Source organism: Sceloporus undulatus, chromosome 5 (assembly GCF_019175285.1).
Source record: "Sceloporus undulatus isolate JIND9_A2432 ecotype Alabama chromosome 5, SceUnd_v1.1, whole genome shotgun sequence".
Lineage (NCBI taxonomy): Eukaryota > Metazoa > Chordata > Lepidosauria > Squamata > Phrynosomatidae > Sceloporus > Sceloporus undulatus.
The window spans coordinates 32,494,987-32,513,063 of record NC_056526.1 but is presented as its reverse complement, the minus strand read 5'-3'; the positions used below and the strand labels follow the sequence as shown (position 1 = coordinate 32,513,063).

The window sequence follows — 18,077 nt, the reverse complement described above, 5'->3', positions numbered from 1 at the left end:
GTTTTCAGAGGTTTCTAATCAGGTTTTCAGAGGTTTCAGGATCTTTAAAAATAATTTCTTACTGTAATCTGTTCCTTCATTCCAGCCATGGCCTTTTAAAAAAGAATGATAATGGAAAAGGAACAGAGCCTAGCAAGCTTTGTACTCGGACTGTAGGAAGTAATTGGCAGAGTTCATTGCCAAAGAAGAATCAGATGGTATTTGCTTCTTCCTTCTTCTATGTCCAGAACATGAGAAATTGGGAAAACATAGTCTGTCTTTGTACACAGGAACAATCTGCATTGAAGCAGCAGAAGGGGATAAGCAGCAGAAGCCACTTGCTGAATTTTTTGCTTGTCTCCTCCAGTAGATCTTGGTGATCACATCTGTCTTTATTCTTTTAGGTTGGAAGCTGAGCCCTGTGGTTGGAGCAGTGTATGGTCCTGAATTATATGCAGGTAGAACTTAATGCTGACTCTTCTGTTTCTGCCATTTGACTGCAGTGGTGTTTGCTTGTGTTCTCAATCTGCTGTTTCTTTATAACCTTTTTTACATTTTTTATTCTTTTTAAAACTAAATTAGCATCCAGTTTTCAAGCAGATGTCTCGCTGGGCAATGACGCTGCAGTGCCCCTGTCAGGAAGGGGGGGTATTAACACTTACATTCCTTTAATCAGTAAGTAGCCCCTATTGGCCCCTGTATTGTTACTGTGCTTGAGTAAACAGTGATCTGTTAGCCCTCTTCTTTTCAGTCTGTATAATATGTACTTGAAAGGATGGGCCTTCTCAGTGAGAGGCATTACTTCTCTGAACAGTGGCCACAACTCTTTTCAGCTTGGTCTGTATTTGCATGCCCACGTGGCTGGGACTTCCCCAAGTAATAATGATTCTATGAATCCATAAGGGAGGATGTTCATATGAAAGGCCCAATTGCCCTGGCATTAGATCTAAAGAAAATGAAAGAGGCCACACTCCAAAGTACATATTATTCAAGCTACTAAACTGCGAGTCTACTAGAGGGCCCCTTGTGGCATGCGCCTGGAAACACCTTGGGTTGGATTGTGCCTTGTGACTGACTGGCGCCTTCTGGGTATCTGTTTATTGCATTGTGTTCCCAGTTGCCTTTTGAGGTTTTGACATCATTTTGCCCTAAGCCAGTTTACTCTAGCATGAAGTGTAATAAAACAGGACCCAATATTTATAGAACCACTTAATGGTCACCTTTGCCAGAAGGTGGGCTCTTGGTAAACTGGTGCTTTATGATTAATTTTGTCTACCTTCTGATCTTTTCTGAAATGAAACTTGGGGAGGGCTGGGTAGGACTAGAAGACAGACAGACAGACAAACAGACACACATGCATGCCCACACACATTTCACCCTGTTGTCAGCTCACCAGTGTAAGACGAGGAAGCATTTTAAGTGTTCCCCATTCCCAAATATATGGTAGAGTCATCTACCTATATTAAAGCAACTCTCTGTGCTGCTTGGACTCTTTCTAACCATACTGCATGGCATTATCAAAGTAGGGAAAAGGAAGAGGGGAAACAGTTTGCAATTTGTGATGAATAAGGCACGACACAGCATTAATCCCTTGCATGCCAGGCCTCTTTGCAACCCTGCCTTTCTTTCAGGGCCATGGTGTAGCAAGAGGTATGTGATATTATCAAGGTTCTAAGCATGCTTATTTGCAGGACTGGTGAACAGCTCTGGAATTGCATATTATTCTAATCAAAGATGGCTGTTATAAGCTAGATAGAGAGAGTAACCCTTCTCACAGTTTTCCTTGTCTGTCTGTCTGTCTCTTCACAGTTCCTGGCTTTCCTTATCCAACTGCAGCCACTACAGCAGCCGCATTCAGGGGAGCCCATCTGAGGGGCCGAGGACGCACAGTGTATGGTGCAGTACGGGCAGTACCTCCAGCAGCCATCCCGGCCTATCCAGGGTAAGGGTGGAAAGTGAACCAACAGTACTCTGCAGAATCTGAAAGTTAGCTAAACTGATAAATATAAAAAGTAGGATCATGATGGCTGGCGAGAGTCAGGATATGCCAACACCAGAACACTCTGCACCCAGTTGCATGGGGGAAAGGCTGTCTGAAGAGGGTAATGATTGAAGGGAAACAATTTCAATTAATTTGCCAATGTTTCTAGCATATGGTAGCAGTTGGCAGCATGGAAATAATCTGGGTTTGGGAAAGTAGTGTTCCTATAAAAGAAAGCTACAGAAAGGGTGTAGAGTCCATGGAGTGAGGCACCTTCTGCTCTCTGAAGTCCAGTTTAATTAAGTGACCCAGGAGTGGCACATGTTGCTCTTAGCTTCATTGCACACTGCCTGGGAATAGGATATAGGAAAGACAGTTACCCACAATGGATTTGCTTTCTTTGTTGGAGAAATGTTGAGAAGGGTTAAAACAAAGATTGTCAAATACGTTCAAAAATAGGATACATGAAGGGTAGGAAAATGAAGTGCAGTTCATAAAAAGTAAAACAAACAGCAGGAACAACAGCACATTGACACACATGTATTAATATCTGATCTTTGCTCCTTTTGATTTTGAATATTTCCATAGCAGAGATTAAAAATCTGTAACATCAAGCGGTTGCAGTGATTTTGAAAGTGTGTGTTGCTTCCCTTTTTAAAGAAGGCTTTCAAGGTGTGACAAGAAGCCAAAAGCCCAGAAGATTCTTTCTCTGAAGAAACCTGAGCAGGAGAGAAACCAGCAAGAGTGCATTATTTGGATCATGATTCTCTTTTCTTTATGCTAGGAGCATGATTCAACTATTTTTTTCTTTACTTTGAACTAGAGGTATGGACACTGCAGACTGTGAACCATATGTGACTTGCAGGAGCATTTTTGCATCCCTTGCTCCTATAGGACCCCAGAATCACCCTCATTCACCCAGAAACTTGATGACCTTTCCTTGCTCCCTCCAATATAATATGTAAATTGGCTGTGAATGACTGAAAGTAGAAACTAGAAGTGACTTTGTGGTCAGTTTAAAGAGAACACTTCAAAAAGTGGTCCTCACATCTTGCACAGTTACACAGTAATATTACAGAAGTATTTGAGGTCATGATAGTTTAGTTAAAACATTTAAATAACTTCTTAGGAGTGGATAGCTGTGCCCAGAATTTAAAGCTGGGAGCAATGAGCAGTTGCCAGGTTGTTATTTTCTTTACAGAAGAAGGTAGTGTATTTTATTTTTCTGCTCTGTAAAGTAACAGTACCTGTGTGGAACATCCTTCCTGATGCACACAGGGAGAATCGCTGGGATAGTTTACTAAAATTGCTTCTACAGAATAGTCACATGGTGTCCCTTTTCTAGTGGTGGATATCTAAGTGTTAGTACATAGAAATATATATTAAAAAGTAATAGGAATGTCATGTTGATGGTGTTCTCCCTGATACTAATAGCTAGCATATTCTTAGAAAAGAAGTTGCCCCCAGCAGTGCTCTTGGGAGAACTTCCTTTGTGGCTTCAGTGGGATTGAGGCAATTTAAATTCAGTGTAGCTTGTGGCTTCCCCTCAGACCTGGCTCTTGAGACAATCTCCTATATTCAGCTGACACTGAAATGCTTACTGGTTTAAGACAGACAAGAAAAAACAAGCAGCTCTTCTGAACTGTGAAAGTTAATTTTGTAAAATTGACTAGTAATTCTCCTTCTGCCATAGTTGGAATGAAGAGATTCTGAACAGCAGAAAACTTTTTATGCAGAGGGAGTTTTGGTTAGAATATTTTGATGGTACTATTTGTCTCAATATACAGTAGAAGGAAAACATATAAGTAAAGCAAATATGTTTGGGAGGAAGATGAGGCTTTGTTACATTGTTTGTAGATTAGGTAGATTATACAGTTGCCCCTCCTAACTTGCAGATCTGAGATCCGTGACCTCGAATATCCACGGAGGGGCAGCCTGTACTATTTCCAATGGCGCGTGTGCGCCCAGGCCACACACATAGGGGCATGCCCCATTCAAGCCTATGAGGCTTGAATATATGCGAGCCTCCATTTTTGCGGGGGAGAAGGGTCCAGAATGGATCCCCCATGAAAAGGGAGGGCCAACTGTACATCACGTACATATTAAAATAAATAATAAGAGCTGGATGATCTCCAAGAAATAAATTTGCTGAAAAAGGAGACATTCATGTAAGCAGAAATGTGATAAAAGGTGCTATACTAGAGTGAGAGTTTCTGGAATCCACTGTTTCAGGATGTCATTGGAATGATTAAACACAATTTTATTAACAAGGTGAAGTTGATAAACCAACATTGGACATGAAAGATAGACCCCAAATTTTCTTCCACCCATAATACACCTTTAGAATTATCATATAGTTTTGTTCTCCCTGCTGAATTGATTTACTTTCTGTGTAAGAAAGTCTTATTTGTCCTTATTGCATTTTATTAGATCAAAATTTGAATGCAGCTTTCTCCATAGGGAATGGATTGTGACCCTTATGAACTTGGATACTATCTGATATCCACTTATCCTCAAACTTAAGAGTAGCTTGCATCACTGTAGAACCCTGATGATTAAAGGCCGACTTATAGCCAAGCTATCCTGGCATTGTTGTTTGTAACTTCCTATAGGTGAGTGTATTCTGGGCAAAGTGGGAGAAGCTTGGCATCATTTTGCACTCCAGTTGGCATATGGAAAAAAAATTACATGTAATACTGCCTCCTTCCTCCTAGCCTGTGATAACATTGCCTGGTAAGCCAGATACATGCACACAAGAATCTCATATATGGGGAACTAATGCTTCTTAATGTGAGTAATTTAGCATTCAGCTATCCAGGGGAATAAAGCAGGGGAAAGCTGTGCAGTGCTAAAGCATGCATTCATAACCAGGGCTATGGCAAATCCCTCTTTTCCTTCCTTGTCCTTCCCTGGTCCTCTGCCCTACCAGAGCAAAGCAGTTTATACCATGAAATATTCCAGTAGGTCTTGAGGCTTCCAGCTCCCCAAGGTTTTGTCGCTGGAAGTTCTGGAAGACATGTAATTGGAGAGCTCCAGTCCAGCTAAACCCTCCAAGTGCTGCTCTCTGCTGTGGAATGTGTTGTTACTGTCAGGGATCCCCCTGCCCTTATTTTCAGTTCTTGGACCTTGGTTCAATCGCCTAACCCTTTTAGCTCATTATCTCTGCTTGTGAAAGCAATGCATTGTGGGTATTTCTTTTTTGGTTACATTTATCTGTGCTTACCTTGATAGAATTGATTGGTTTTGGGGGGCCCTTTCTGAGGTGTTGCATCAATATTTTTAAGGTGCTGAATAATAATACTTTGCATGCTTGTGTGATTGGCCAAATCTTACCGCATGTCTAACGTTCAGGGTATAAAACAGGTGATGTATGGATAATAGAAATGATTGCACAAGGTTGCAAGATATAGAATTATACAAAACTCTCAGTGTGTTTCTCATCTAGGTGGACTCCTGCACTTCATGAACCTCTCCCCAACAATTTATTTCTTCTCCTTGAAGCCCATTACATCAACTCAGTTTGTCCATGTGTTTAAGGGTTAACTAAAGCTTTTACAGGTTAACAGCTAGAATTAAGATTATGTTTCTCCTATTCAGAGCGTCTGTCCCTTTTAAAGAGAAAGAACAGTAGTAATCTAATGTACAGTCCAAAGGTTGATCCTCTTCCCATTCCCCCTTCACATACTGTCTCTCCTTCTGCCCTCCCCGCCTGCATGCCATGGAGGATGATGCAGAGCTGTTTAGCGTGCGTGCGCACACACAATCTCTTGCTGAATTGCTCCTGCTCGAAAGTCCAGGTTATGGATTCATACATCACCTGCCTGTGTAAAATGCATGTGCATGCTGCCGTCCTCAATAACCGGAATGTGTTTTCTGTTCTTTTTTATTTTTGTTTTGTTTTTTTGTTTTCTTTTTGTGTGGATTTTCTGCAGTGTGGTTTACCAAGACGGATTTTACGGTGCTGACCTCTATGTAAGTACATACACTGGAGCCTTTCATCCCCAATCCCTGACAAGCCAGCCTTTTTTTTTTTTTGGTTGATGTTTTTGTTTTTGTGTTTTCAAATATAATTTACTTTAATTTTCTTCCTCCTTGTGGATATATACATTATTTAAGAATGCAAGCATGTTTCTCTGTCACTGCACTTGCCCCTGGGTGCAAGGCCTGAGGCCCCTGGGTTTCTTGATCTTTGCCGGGCTCAGTTTAACTGGGTGTTCTTTTCATGCAGGTATGATCTACTAATCAACCTGAGACATGATTAGCATATTAAAGTTTCCATCAGTGCAACTCTGATTGGCATAATTTGGATCTCCTCAAATTACCAGGATTGCTTTAGCCTCAGATCTTTCCTTTCCCTCACCCCTCCCCATTTCTTTCTTTTATCTTTTGAAGACTAGATTTATGTAAGAGCTATATCGTAAGGGAAATCCAGAGTCACCAAGCTTTGTGCAGCATAGAAATGTAAATGCTAGCCATCTTGGAAATGTATGATTTTGCTTTTAAGTAGTGTCCAGGTCAATCTTCTTTAGGGTAACAGCTTGCATCTCCATTCCCTAGATGGGACTATGGCTTTTTTTGCTGGGTTTTTTTTTGGGGGGGGGGTCTCTTGGTTTGCTTTCCCTAGTTTCTCTGAGTGAAAGTGTGAAGACAGAAGTTATCATCCTTTTCAAACTTCTAATTCCCCAGATCCCTTGTGATATTGGAAGCTAATCTGGGTCAACCCTGATTAGTACTTGGATGGGATACTGCCAATGAATACCAGGTGCTGTTGGCCACACTTTAGAGGAAGGAGCTGGCAAAACCACCTCTGAGTATCCCTTCCATAAGAAAACGCTATGAAATTCATGGGGTTGCCATCAGTCAACACACAACTTGAAAATACACACACTGCCATGTGAACTTCAGCCAGTCTGATACGCAGAATTGCTTAGAATTTGGAGCAGCTTTCTTCTGCCTGGTGTCCTTCAGATTTTTAGGCTGCAACTCCCAGTGGGTCCAACTAACATGCCCTATGGTGAAAGGGCACAAAATCTGGAAGGCACCAAGTTGAAGAAGGTTGTTTTGGTGTCTGATGCATGTGCGCCTGTTAGTCAGTGCTCTTCAGACACTGTTACTGCCTCAAAATAGTTAAGCCAGTAGGAGTGTACTATCTATATTTTAGAAGGAGGTTTTCAAATTTGTACCCTCCCAAAACCCCATTATTGGACATTGTTCCAGCAGAGTTACAATTATAACTTTAGGACAGTTCATTAAAAAAAATCTATTGAAAAATAAGTAAAATTTATTAAGAAGTAATAGATAGGGCACCCTTCGATTGTTTCTGGTCTTTATCAGTCTGCATTTTGCAAAGAGGTATATTCCTAACAGAAGCTAGCTACAGCAAGTAAGAGGCATTACAGCCAAACATAAAAAGTCCTAATTTAGTGCTTATACTTCAGCTCTTTGCAAGCATTATGTATTTGAGGTTCTTACAGAAACTAGCGCTCCTGTCTTGGTAAGTTTCTCCTCTGTAATTTGTGAAGAAATTAGAAGTATCCCCCTGTACCTCCCACCAGCAGCACTTCTAGGTTGTTGCCTCATACAGAGGAGACAGCTGGATACCAGTCAGGTAGTGAGAAGAGCAAATGGATTACACTTTTTTTGCTTAGCGTCATTCCTTGCACAGCCATGGATGTGAATGGCAAAAAAAGGTTGTTGGGTATGATAATTTCCCCCACTCTTCTTGGAAGAGTTTCCCCCCCATACCTGAGCCAAAATAAATTGTTTATGACAGACTGCAATTTTCTTAGTATATAAAATCTTCACACCACCATTCCTGCAGCACAATATTGTTGGCATATAAATAGTTCTGATGGTATCAGTTGGTCATTTTGCTATAAGTGATAAAGATGCCATTCCTTAGGGTTTTGTTAGGTGTGGAAGCGAAGATAACTACAGCAAATGAACTCTCTCAGAGTAGATTAATTGAGCTTTCCCCATTGCTTTTCATTGTCAACTGAACTGAAATGTACAACTATATCTCAGTCATAACTTCTAAGCTTTCTGCTGTCTTAATTGGCATGAATCAAATAGGTGCTATTTCTATGTAACAACGTATAAGCTATTTATTTGCTTTTGTGGGAAAATAGCCAGGGGGTGGGGTGAAGAGAGCATCATCCTTGTGTGCCTGTAGGGAGCAGAAAAGGAAGAAAAGGAGGACATATTGAAACGAAGAAGGCAAAATCAACCCCATTAAACTCAGTTGGTGGCAAGAGACTGAAGTAAAGAGAGAAAGGGATAATAATTTTGATCCCATTCTTTAGGGTTTTTGAAGTGTGGAAAAGAACTACAGTAAATGAACTTTAAGAAAGAGCAAATAAAAGAAAGAAAACAGTATTCTTAAGACCTGTTCACACTCCTGTCCCCCTCCCCTTTCTTCGTCTCCTTTTTCTACTCTGGGGCAGTCATCCTACCCTACTATAATTTCAGGATAATGGGTGTCCCACAGGATTTATTGCTTTTTGGCATTAAAAATTCAGATTATTAGCCCCAGGGTGCAGAAGGGGAAAGATAGTGATTGATACAGCTTCTAGGACAGCATCCTTTACATTGGGTTTGCTTTGCAAGAGCAGCCTTACTATGAAAAATGTGCTTGCATCCTCTGGAAAGAAAAGGCTGGTAAACCCTTTGGTGGGCTTTTTGTGTGATTGTTTCCTTCCACAGCTGTGTTTTTGAATTGCTCTTCCTGTGTTCTGTTATAGAATAGTCTTACAGGAACCAATCATTAGCGCTAAAATACCTCAGGTAGGAGTGCCAGTGTGACCTGCCAACCAATCAGATTGTGGATTGCAGTGAAAAAAACCAAACCCTTGAATTAATACTAACCGTTCCAATACCAAATTAGAGATGGGAACAGAGTCTTTTTTTTATTTAAAAAGGCCAGCATATGTTTGTGAGCATGTGATCAAAACTCCTATATGTCTCAGTGCTACAGAAATTCCACTTTCTTATCAAATAGGAGGGCTTCCTAAATAGAAGGGTAGTAAACCAGCTGCGCTTTTTGTCTTTTTATATGTAACTACTGTATAATGTAAAAAGTATATTTTCTTTTCTCGTCGCCTATTCTTTATTCATACTTTCAACAAGGCATTCTTACTGGCCATTTCATAGGAAAACACAGGAATTAGTTCCTACCTGTGTGAAGTTGAAGGCTTTCACAGTCAGCATCTATAGTTTTTTGTGGATTTTTCGGGCTGTGTGGCTGTGTTCTGGAAGAGTTTATTCCTGACGTTTCTCCAGCATCTGTGGCTGGCATCTTCAGAGAATGCTGGCATGGAAGTGAGTCGTGTATATACTGTAAATAAACTCTTCCAGAACACGGCCACATAGCCTGAGAAACCCACAAAAAAATGATAGTTCCTACCTGTTTTCCCATTTTAGAAAATGATCAGTCACACAGAGGTTTGGGAGTCTCCTGTTGAATTCTAGGGCTTAAAACTTTACCAAAATAACCAACTTCACCTATTTACTGGAACAGGAGGACTGCCAACAGTATATAAGCAGTTTGTTGATAGCACCATAAAGCCAAGAGTCATAATCACAGCACATAATTCCAGTAGTGTCCTTGTGGTTGCCTCTATTTCACTTAGTTTCACACATTTACATTGTGTTGCAGAGTATTTTTGTCAGCTTAAGAAACTGATATTCAGGTTCTGATTTCATCAGCAGAGCTGCCAATAAAGGAACAAATCTCTGAAACTCTGAAGGTTCATAAATAAGATCATGACTCCCAAGAAAGTAAACCTGCATTGTCTGAGTTTGGTTTAAGCTAGTTCTAGCTAACCATTTTTCTCCATTTGTGGTCACTTCCTGATGGATCACAGTTACAGTGGCACCAGTTTCTGTGATTGAAATCACACATTGTGATCCAGTATGGTTCTTCCACTGGTGGAATGGCTTTCTGTTGTATAAGAAAACCAGAAAGTGGGACGGATATCACCCTACAGCTCATGTCCATCCAGAGAATCTGCTTTGGGAGTTCTATGAAGTCCTCCAAAGAAGGAGGCAGTTGAGGAAAGATATAAAGTTTTATTGCACCACTGGCTGGGGCATAGCTATGACATTTGATTTAGGTTTCAGGAATTGCTCTGTCCTATCGTATAAAGATGGGAAGTAAAAATGACCTCCAGCTGTTTCAGACTTCAGCTCTCATCAGCCACAGTCAGTATGTCCAGTGATCAGGAATTCAGGAAATTGTAGTCTGAAAAATCAGTACAACATCAGATTAGCAGACACTGATACAAAGAGATAATCTTCAGTTCACATGTTCCTAGGTTTGGCTTGATTTCATTTGAGCCACATTTTTAAGAAAACCAATCTGATTTTATCTTCCTGGACCAAACTATGATTTGAACACAGTTATTCTTTGACTTTTGTATGCCTCCAGTTTTTGCAGTGCAGTTCCTTTGTCCTTCTTGACATTACATATGAATCACGTGAACACATGCTTGGGGAAGGTCATAACTATGCACGTGGAGAAGAAAATATTCTATATATAACTTGGAGGCAATACAGATTGGCATTTTGTGCCAGCCTGTGGCCAGAGCTAGGGCACAGCGTCCACATGCTGGATGCTGTAGCCCTGCCCCAGGGTGCTATTTTGTTGCACACCAGTCTACACGGTGCATGCCATCATGGCACCCCTCTGGAGCTGTGTCCAAATGGCTCAGCACTGAAGGGGTATCATAAAGCTATGGCACCCCTTGGGCTATGGCACCCCCTTCTGCGGCTAATTTTTGCTCTCCAGCAGCCGGATTGGGGCTGTGGCATGGGGTTGCCACAGCCCCAATCCGGCCAGTAAAGGGGCGGCTGCATGCCACTCATCTGTACAGCTCCTCTGTAAGCAAAAAAGGAACTTTCCAGAAGATGGTACTCAAGCACACAAAATTCTTAGAGCATCAGTATCTCGAGAGATAGTAACACAGGATATGAGAAAAAGAACTAAGATCTTACTGTTCTCAAAATAGATTAGATGACAGGCCTGCTGACACAGCAAGCTGAATGTATGTGTGTTTTTCTACAGTGTCAGGAATATAGACATACAGATACACACACATACACACACAATGGCTGTGAAGGCAGGCAGCTATAGCAGGCCTGATACTGCAACACACTTTTTAAAAAAATGGTGCATGTTTATGTTTGTGCATGCCTAGTTTGCTGAGCTTTGCATAGGAGACAAGAAGAATGAAGAGCAAGACCAAACTATAGCCATGCTTAAAAATCTTCCTTGATAGTTTCAATATAAAAACATTATTTCACTTAACAAGACAGTTTCTGGTTTTTATTAAGTTGCTGAGACAGAAACTAAAACCACAGGGCATTTTTCGGGCTGCCTAAAAAGCCAAAGGGCTGTTTTCCTGTACCTTTGGCCATTGTGCTGTAACTTACATTGACTCCTGTCACTATTGTTGGCCTGCAGAAAACCATAGGATTAAATTCAGTGTATTTCTGCCAGTTTGCTCAAGGTAACCAATGTGACCGACAAATGAGAACCTTGCAAGTCTGTAGGGTCCTCCATGTATGCATATGTTGGGGAAAGGATAATTTAAAACACCTCATAGCAGCACTGGAGACATACCAAGCCTTTCAGCAAACTCTAGACTAAATGACACTAATCTTCCACCTTCCTACCATGCCAAGGCAGCACTTAGGAAGTTCTTGTCAATCTCATATATTGCTCTGTAGGCTGAACCAGACAGCTGTTTTATGAAAAGCCCTTCATGTTAACTATGTGATTCCCTTTAAATATTGACAGCTACATTCCCTACCACCACCCCAGCTCTTCTGCCTACTTGAGATAACAGTTTGGGGGCTATCCTGTTGATAGGAGAAAGGTGTCTAGCATCACATGCTCACAGCTGCCCATTTGGTTTTGAAGGTGAAAACAAAGTGATCATTGTATGTTATCTAACTGAAATTGGAGGATTTGGCACCTACAGATCAAAATCAGACTGTTTGATACTGCCCAGCTGCACAGAAATATAAACCAGCTGGTCATGCTCTGTCCCTTTCACTGGTTGACAGGAACACTCTATATTATTTTAAAGAATGTCCTGTAGCCATTAGGATTAAGTATTCTATGTAACCTAATATGAGTGCCTGCAGAGACTTACAAGATACACTTTGGGGCAAGGCCTGAAGCTTTCCGGGCACAGAAGAGTATTGTCCTTGTTAAGTAAATTAATGGACGAGCCTCTTCAAGTAAAGCTGCAAGAAGTGAGCTATTACAAGTGCCCTGAGCATTTTCTGTGTAGTTTTAAGGAACTTGGTAATTCAGTGGAGAAACTCCCTAAAAACCAGAAACACTTGCTGAGCAGAGTCTGACACTGGAGGTTATGTGTCTATTTCATGCATATCCAAAATTCATCTAAGGTATGGAAGAATCAAGAAATGTGTTTTTCCCCTTATTCTCTGCATTAGCCCTGCGAAATTTCAAGCAGGCATCATCCACCCCAGCAGTTAGATATTTGTGCTCCTTGTTCTTTTGTGAGGAGCATGTCAGGAAATGTGTTTTAATCCCAGCTCTTAGTTATATTTAATACATACATAATAAGAATGTGAAGACTTTCATATCACACAGATGTGATCATACATATGCATCATTTATTTTATATTAACAATTTCACATCTGCATCAGTGCATGCTTACCAGAAAATACACATCAGCTATTTTTAACTTTGTTTTTCCAATGAATTTTTTTCCTCCTTCCCCTCCCATTTGTTGTGCAGTCAGCTGAAGAAATGTTAACATCTCGCTCTAAATCTCTCAGTGGAGTCTCTGTTCCCTTCTCTGATATAACAGATGGGTTATTGCTTGTTATAATTATTAACATTTTGTGGTGTGAGACAGGGTTAGGGTGGGAGAATTTTTTATTTATTTTTTTACATTTTGGGATATATGGAAATTGTTTAAGGTTTGGAATGTTAACTTCAGTGGTGACTGACTGTTTCTGTAATAGCAGGTCGTTGTGGCTGCACGCTCTAGTAATTGAGGCTGTGTACTTCACCAAGCTTGTGGTAGAGCTAGGGCAAACTGCTGTCCCAAGAGAATGCTGGGATAGATAGAACTAGCCAAAATGAGTCTGAACGTGGTGATTTTGCTGGTTGTTTTTAGTTCCAAATGTCAGCATGCTTACTTTTATTTTGACTTTTTAAAAATTTAATGAATGTTACACCATCCTCGTTCCCTACCCTTATCCAGTCCTTAATTCCTTTATAAGAAATGCTAGTTCAAGAGACTGAGGTGGAAAAGAAATCTTTCCCTAGTTTCAAACTGCATCTCATCCTCATGTTTCCAAATCATGTTGAACACAACTTCTTATCTCAAATGTCAGTAGATTTCTTCCCCCCACCCCCCACCCACCCACCCGAGAAAGGAGAACATTGGGCACAATTTGAGGTAAGCTGCTCACTAGTCACTGTTGTCAAGGACAGCAACAGTGACATCTAAGCATGCCTGAATATCATATGTGTTGGTAATTCTACAACCTGATCATTTTTTAAAAAATGTAAAAGGAAAGGATGCTTGCAGCAAATCTGTGTTTGAAGCTTTGCTGTGATCGGCTTCTTGCTGCAATATTTTCCTTCGACTACTGGTGAGCAGCTCAGTGGGATCAACAGAACGTTAAAACAAAACTTCAGGGAGTCTTAGAGTTGTGACCTTTTACTATTCAGGGGGAGAAGCGGCAGAGCTATTATCTATTGTAGCAGAGGGCATGAAGTGATACCTGTTTTAGAATTGTGTTCATTCTTTGCTGATAATTAAATCAACTTTAACTCAAGGAAAAGGGCTCCCTCTTCTACTCTCAAGGTCAGTCATTTTGATGCCTTTTTCCTAAGGGGTTGTTTTACTATAGGAAATCTGCAATAATAATTAGGGCTTTGTTGCCATGGAATGCCTGTCCACAATGAATTTTCATTTAGTATGAATTGGTTCCATCCTTTGAACATGTCTGGACACTTTTGCTTCAGGTTCCCCATTCTTCTTCCATTGCTCCTTTGAAAATACAATTTTGTTGTTCTCGATCCATGGCAACCCTGTAGATGAGACATCTCCAAGACTCCCTGTCCTCCACTGCTCTGTTCAGGTCCTGCAAATTCAAACCCATGACCTCCTTAATAAAGCTCATCTATCTAGCATGTGGTCATCCTCTCTTTCTGCTTCCCTCCATCTTTCCCAGCATTATTGTCTGTTCCCAGTGAGTCATGCGTCTTCATGATGTGGCCAAAGTATGACATCCTCCGTCTTGTCATCTTGGTTTCGAGGCAGATTTCTGGTTTGATTTGCTCTAGGACAAATTTGTTTGACTTTTTGGCTGTCCATGGAAACCTCATCACTCTTCTTCATCACCATATCTCAAATGAATTAATTCTCTACCTATCCGTTTTCTTTACTGTCCAGTTCTCACATCCATACATGGTAATAGGGAATGCAATGGTTTGTATGAGTCTAACTCAGGGGTAGGCAACCTTTTTGAGTCGGGGGCCGGGTTGCTGTCCCTCAGACAACTGGGGGGCCGAAGCCAAAAAATAAATAATTAAATATTTTTTTAAAAAAAAAAATTGAATATATAAATAAACCAGGACAAATGTAGGACAAAATTTTCAAATGGAAGACACTTTTTTAAAAAAAAAATGGAGGACACGTGAAAAAATTTGCTGATTTTTTAAAAAATGTTTATATAAATGCATGTTTCTGAGGCTTCTATAGACAATTGCACCCCAAAGGCCCCAGTGGCAATCAGCGGCAGGACCGGGCTGGGGCCGGTCCCAAGGCCTTGCCGGGCTGCATCCGGCCCGCAGGCCGCAGGTTGCCTCCCTCTGGTCTAACTTTTCGTGCTCCGTTGTATGTCTTTACATTTTAGGATATTTTCTAGTTCTCTCATAGCTGCCCTCCCCATTCTTAGTCTTATTATGATTTCTTGACTGCAGTCCCCACTCTGAAATACAGTATCTCTAATAAAATCCAGAGACATAACATTAAAATAGTAATTATTCCACATAATTTCTGGGGGGGGGGGAACTAAACATTCCTCTTTTTTACATCCATTTGTACTGTGTTTCCTTAGGCAGTATTTGCCATGTTGACTTCAAATAAGAAAAGTAGTTTTATTAGAATAACTTATATTGATTGATTGACTGATTGATTTTTATTTTCCCAACATACATTCCACCCTCTACATCTGCAAACTTGCCATCCATGGATTTGAGCATCCAGGGATGGCAAGCCTATGGGGGTGGCAGAGGAGGAAGAGGGGCAGCGAGAGTGATGGAGGGGTAACAGGAATAGGAGAAAAGAAAGAGGAGGTATCGAGAAAGAGGAGGAGGAAAGGGAAGAGCGGTGGTGGCAGGGGGAAAGAGGAAGAGGAAGGAAGAAGAGGAAAAGCGACAGAGGCGGGGTAAGAAGAAGAAGGAAATGGAACAGAAAGAGAAAGAGGAGGAAGCTCAGTGGTGATGGGGTCGGTGAAAGGAGGAGGAAGAAGGAAGAGGAAGAGCAGAGGCAGGAGGAGGAGGAGGAGGGAAGAAGGAAGAGCAGCAAGTACGGAGGCAGCAGCAGCTGGGGAGGAAGGAGGAGGAGCATTAGGAGGAGGTGGTAGGGAAGAGGAGGAGGAAGAGGCAGCCCGCTGCTGCAGTGAGAGCAGCAAGACAGGCTTTTGAAGGGGGGATGGGATGGCAAAGTCCCATTGTCTGCAATGGTGGCATGGCCACATGGCCATACCACCATTGAAGACAGTGGGACTTGAGCATCTGGAGATTTTGATATCCATGGGGGGGGGGGGGTATTGTATAATACAAGATGACTTAAGACATTAATTAAAACAAAGTACAGCTAAAAATCTAATGCTAAAAAGTTTTTTTTAAAAAATTGAATGAGCTGTCCTATAACTTACCTAAACAGTTTAAAAGTATTTTGAAAACAAAAATAATAAAAATATATCACATGCACAGCCTATTAAATGACCCCCTGCACAATCAAGTAATCACTGGTGATACAGAGTGGAAAATTCTGGAAATTTTTCCAATGCTCCATTTTTCTGTGGAAAATTTTCCACACACACATACACACACATCTATAGTTATTTGGGCTGTTGCACTGCTGTCAACCATGTTAGGCAGGTTAAATATAAGATACAAACTTAATAGTTATTCTTTTAAGAAAATAAACAGTGATAAATACAAATGGTAAGAGGAATAGAGTAGCAAATGAAAGCACTGCTAAGCTTTTATCTATTTTGTAAAATCCCTTGCTTCTCAGTCAGTCACAGAAGACAAATGCAATATATTCCTGTGCCCACAGACTCATGTTCATCCTTTAGTTAGTGGAATAGAATGTTCAACTAGTACTGAACCAGATTTTTCTCAACTTGTAGGGCTCATTCCCACTTTAAACTGGTGTGCGATTCACCTTCACTCCATGTTGGTAAATCGCTTCCAAAAGATGTGTTGTTCCCACTATGAAAGCGGATCTTTTCATTATCCCCTTGTAATTGCTTCTTTTTTGGGACGATTGTTATCTCCACTAGTTTGTACCTCTTAAAAATGCATGTCAATCATCTGTGTGTCATCAGTGCTGTTAGCAGCAGCCTGAGCAGCCCAGATTAGGAGCTACATATAAGAATAATTTTTATTTATATGTCCCACCTCTTCCAAGGATCGAAGCGGGGTTACAGCATTAAAATGATACAAGTGAACAATCAATAAAATACTAATACTGAATTATGCATTCCTATTAGTTACTTAAAATCTTCAAAGCTCAGTTCATATATTATCATACTTAGAGAGAGGGGGAATCTTAGTCATCATCTCTATACCAACTCCGATGGGAAAGTCCACTGGAAGAGATCCGTCTTTAGTGCCTTTTTAAAGGCATCTAAGGTGGTGATAAGACGGATCTCCTCCAGCAGACTATTCCATAATTTAGGAGCTGCAGCAGTGAATGCTCTGTGGGAATTTGTGGTTAATCTACTGTTACAATATTCCAACAAATTATTTCCCAATGTTCTGAGTGTGTGGGGCGGATTATGTAGGGAGAGGCGTTCCCGCAGGTAACTCAGGCCCAAGCCATGTAGGGCTTTAAAGGTATTGTGCCCGGAAGCTAATCAGCAGCCAGTGTAGAGATTTTAACACCAGTGTTATATGGTCAAACCTACATGTACTAGTGACCAGTCTGGCTGCTGCATTTTGGATTAGTTGAATCCTCCGAACTTGGTACAAGGGTAGCCCCAATAGAGTGCATTACAGAAATCTAAACGAGAGATTACCAGTGCATGTACTACTGCTTCTGGGTCCCCTTGGTCCAGGTAGGAGTGCAGTTGGTGTATCAACCGAAGTTGGTACCAAGTACTCCTGGCCATCGCATCTACTTGAGATGACAACTATAGTGATGGATCCAGGAGTACTCCCAAACTGTGAACTTCGTCCTTTAGGGGGAAGTGTGACCCCGTCCAGGACTGGTTGACAAATCTCCATCCCCAGGCCAAGGGTACCTATTGCGAGTACCTCTGTTTTCTCTGGCTTCAACCTGAGTTTATTTTCCCTCATCCAGCCCATTACTGACCCAAGACAGGCATCCAGAGGAGAGATGCCATCCTTAGTCACTGTAACAGTAGGAAACATAGAGAAATAAATCTGGGTGTCATCAGCGTACTGATAACACTGCTCCCCATGTCTCCGGATGATCTCTCCCACTGGCTATATATATTAAAAATTTATAGAAGATTCAATTGATTGATTTTGTAACTACTTGCAGTCAGTGAGGCAAGTAGTTGCAAAACCAATTAATTGAATTTCCTATCAATCTTTCTAAAAAAAATGAATAGAAGTTTTTCAACCACTTGACTCACTGATTGCAAGTAGCTGCAAAATCAATCAATCAAATCTTCTATCAATTTTATTTTTTTAAAAAAAATATAATAATGCACCCATAGGTCACAGCACAAGCACAAAGGGGAGAAGAACCACTAGGAAACTAGAGTCTGGGGAAAAATTGGTTTCTTGCATTTGCTTCACTTTATTGGCACATAAATCAATAAAGTAGGATCAGAACCGGTTTCAAATGGGAATGACAGTCATATACC

At 41.0% G+C, this 18,077-nt stretch overlaps 1 protein-coding gene across 16 annotated transcripts in view; it reads left to right on the top strand.

The window, feature by feature from the left end:
* Positions 1–18,077, top strand: part of RBFOX2 (RNA binding fox-1 homolog 2) — a 257,860-nt gene that overhangs the window by 226,474 nt on the left and 13,309 nt on the right. For 5 of the 16 annotated variants that reach the window (XM_042469489.1, XM_042469484.1, XM_042469498.1 and 2 more), the window contains 4 exons: positions 384–437; positions 562–654; positions 1,789–1,921; positions 8,701–8,743. In XM_042469489.1, the coding sequence (XP_042325423.1) occupies positions 384–437; positions 562–654; positions 1,789–1,921; positions 8,701–8,743 (323 nt within the window). The other 11 variants (XM_042469491.1, XM_042469499.1, XM_042469485.1 and 8 more) reach the window with 8 other exon arrangements.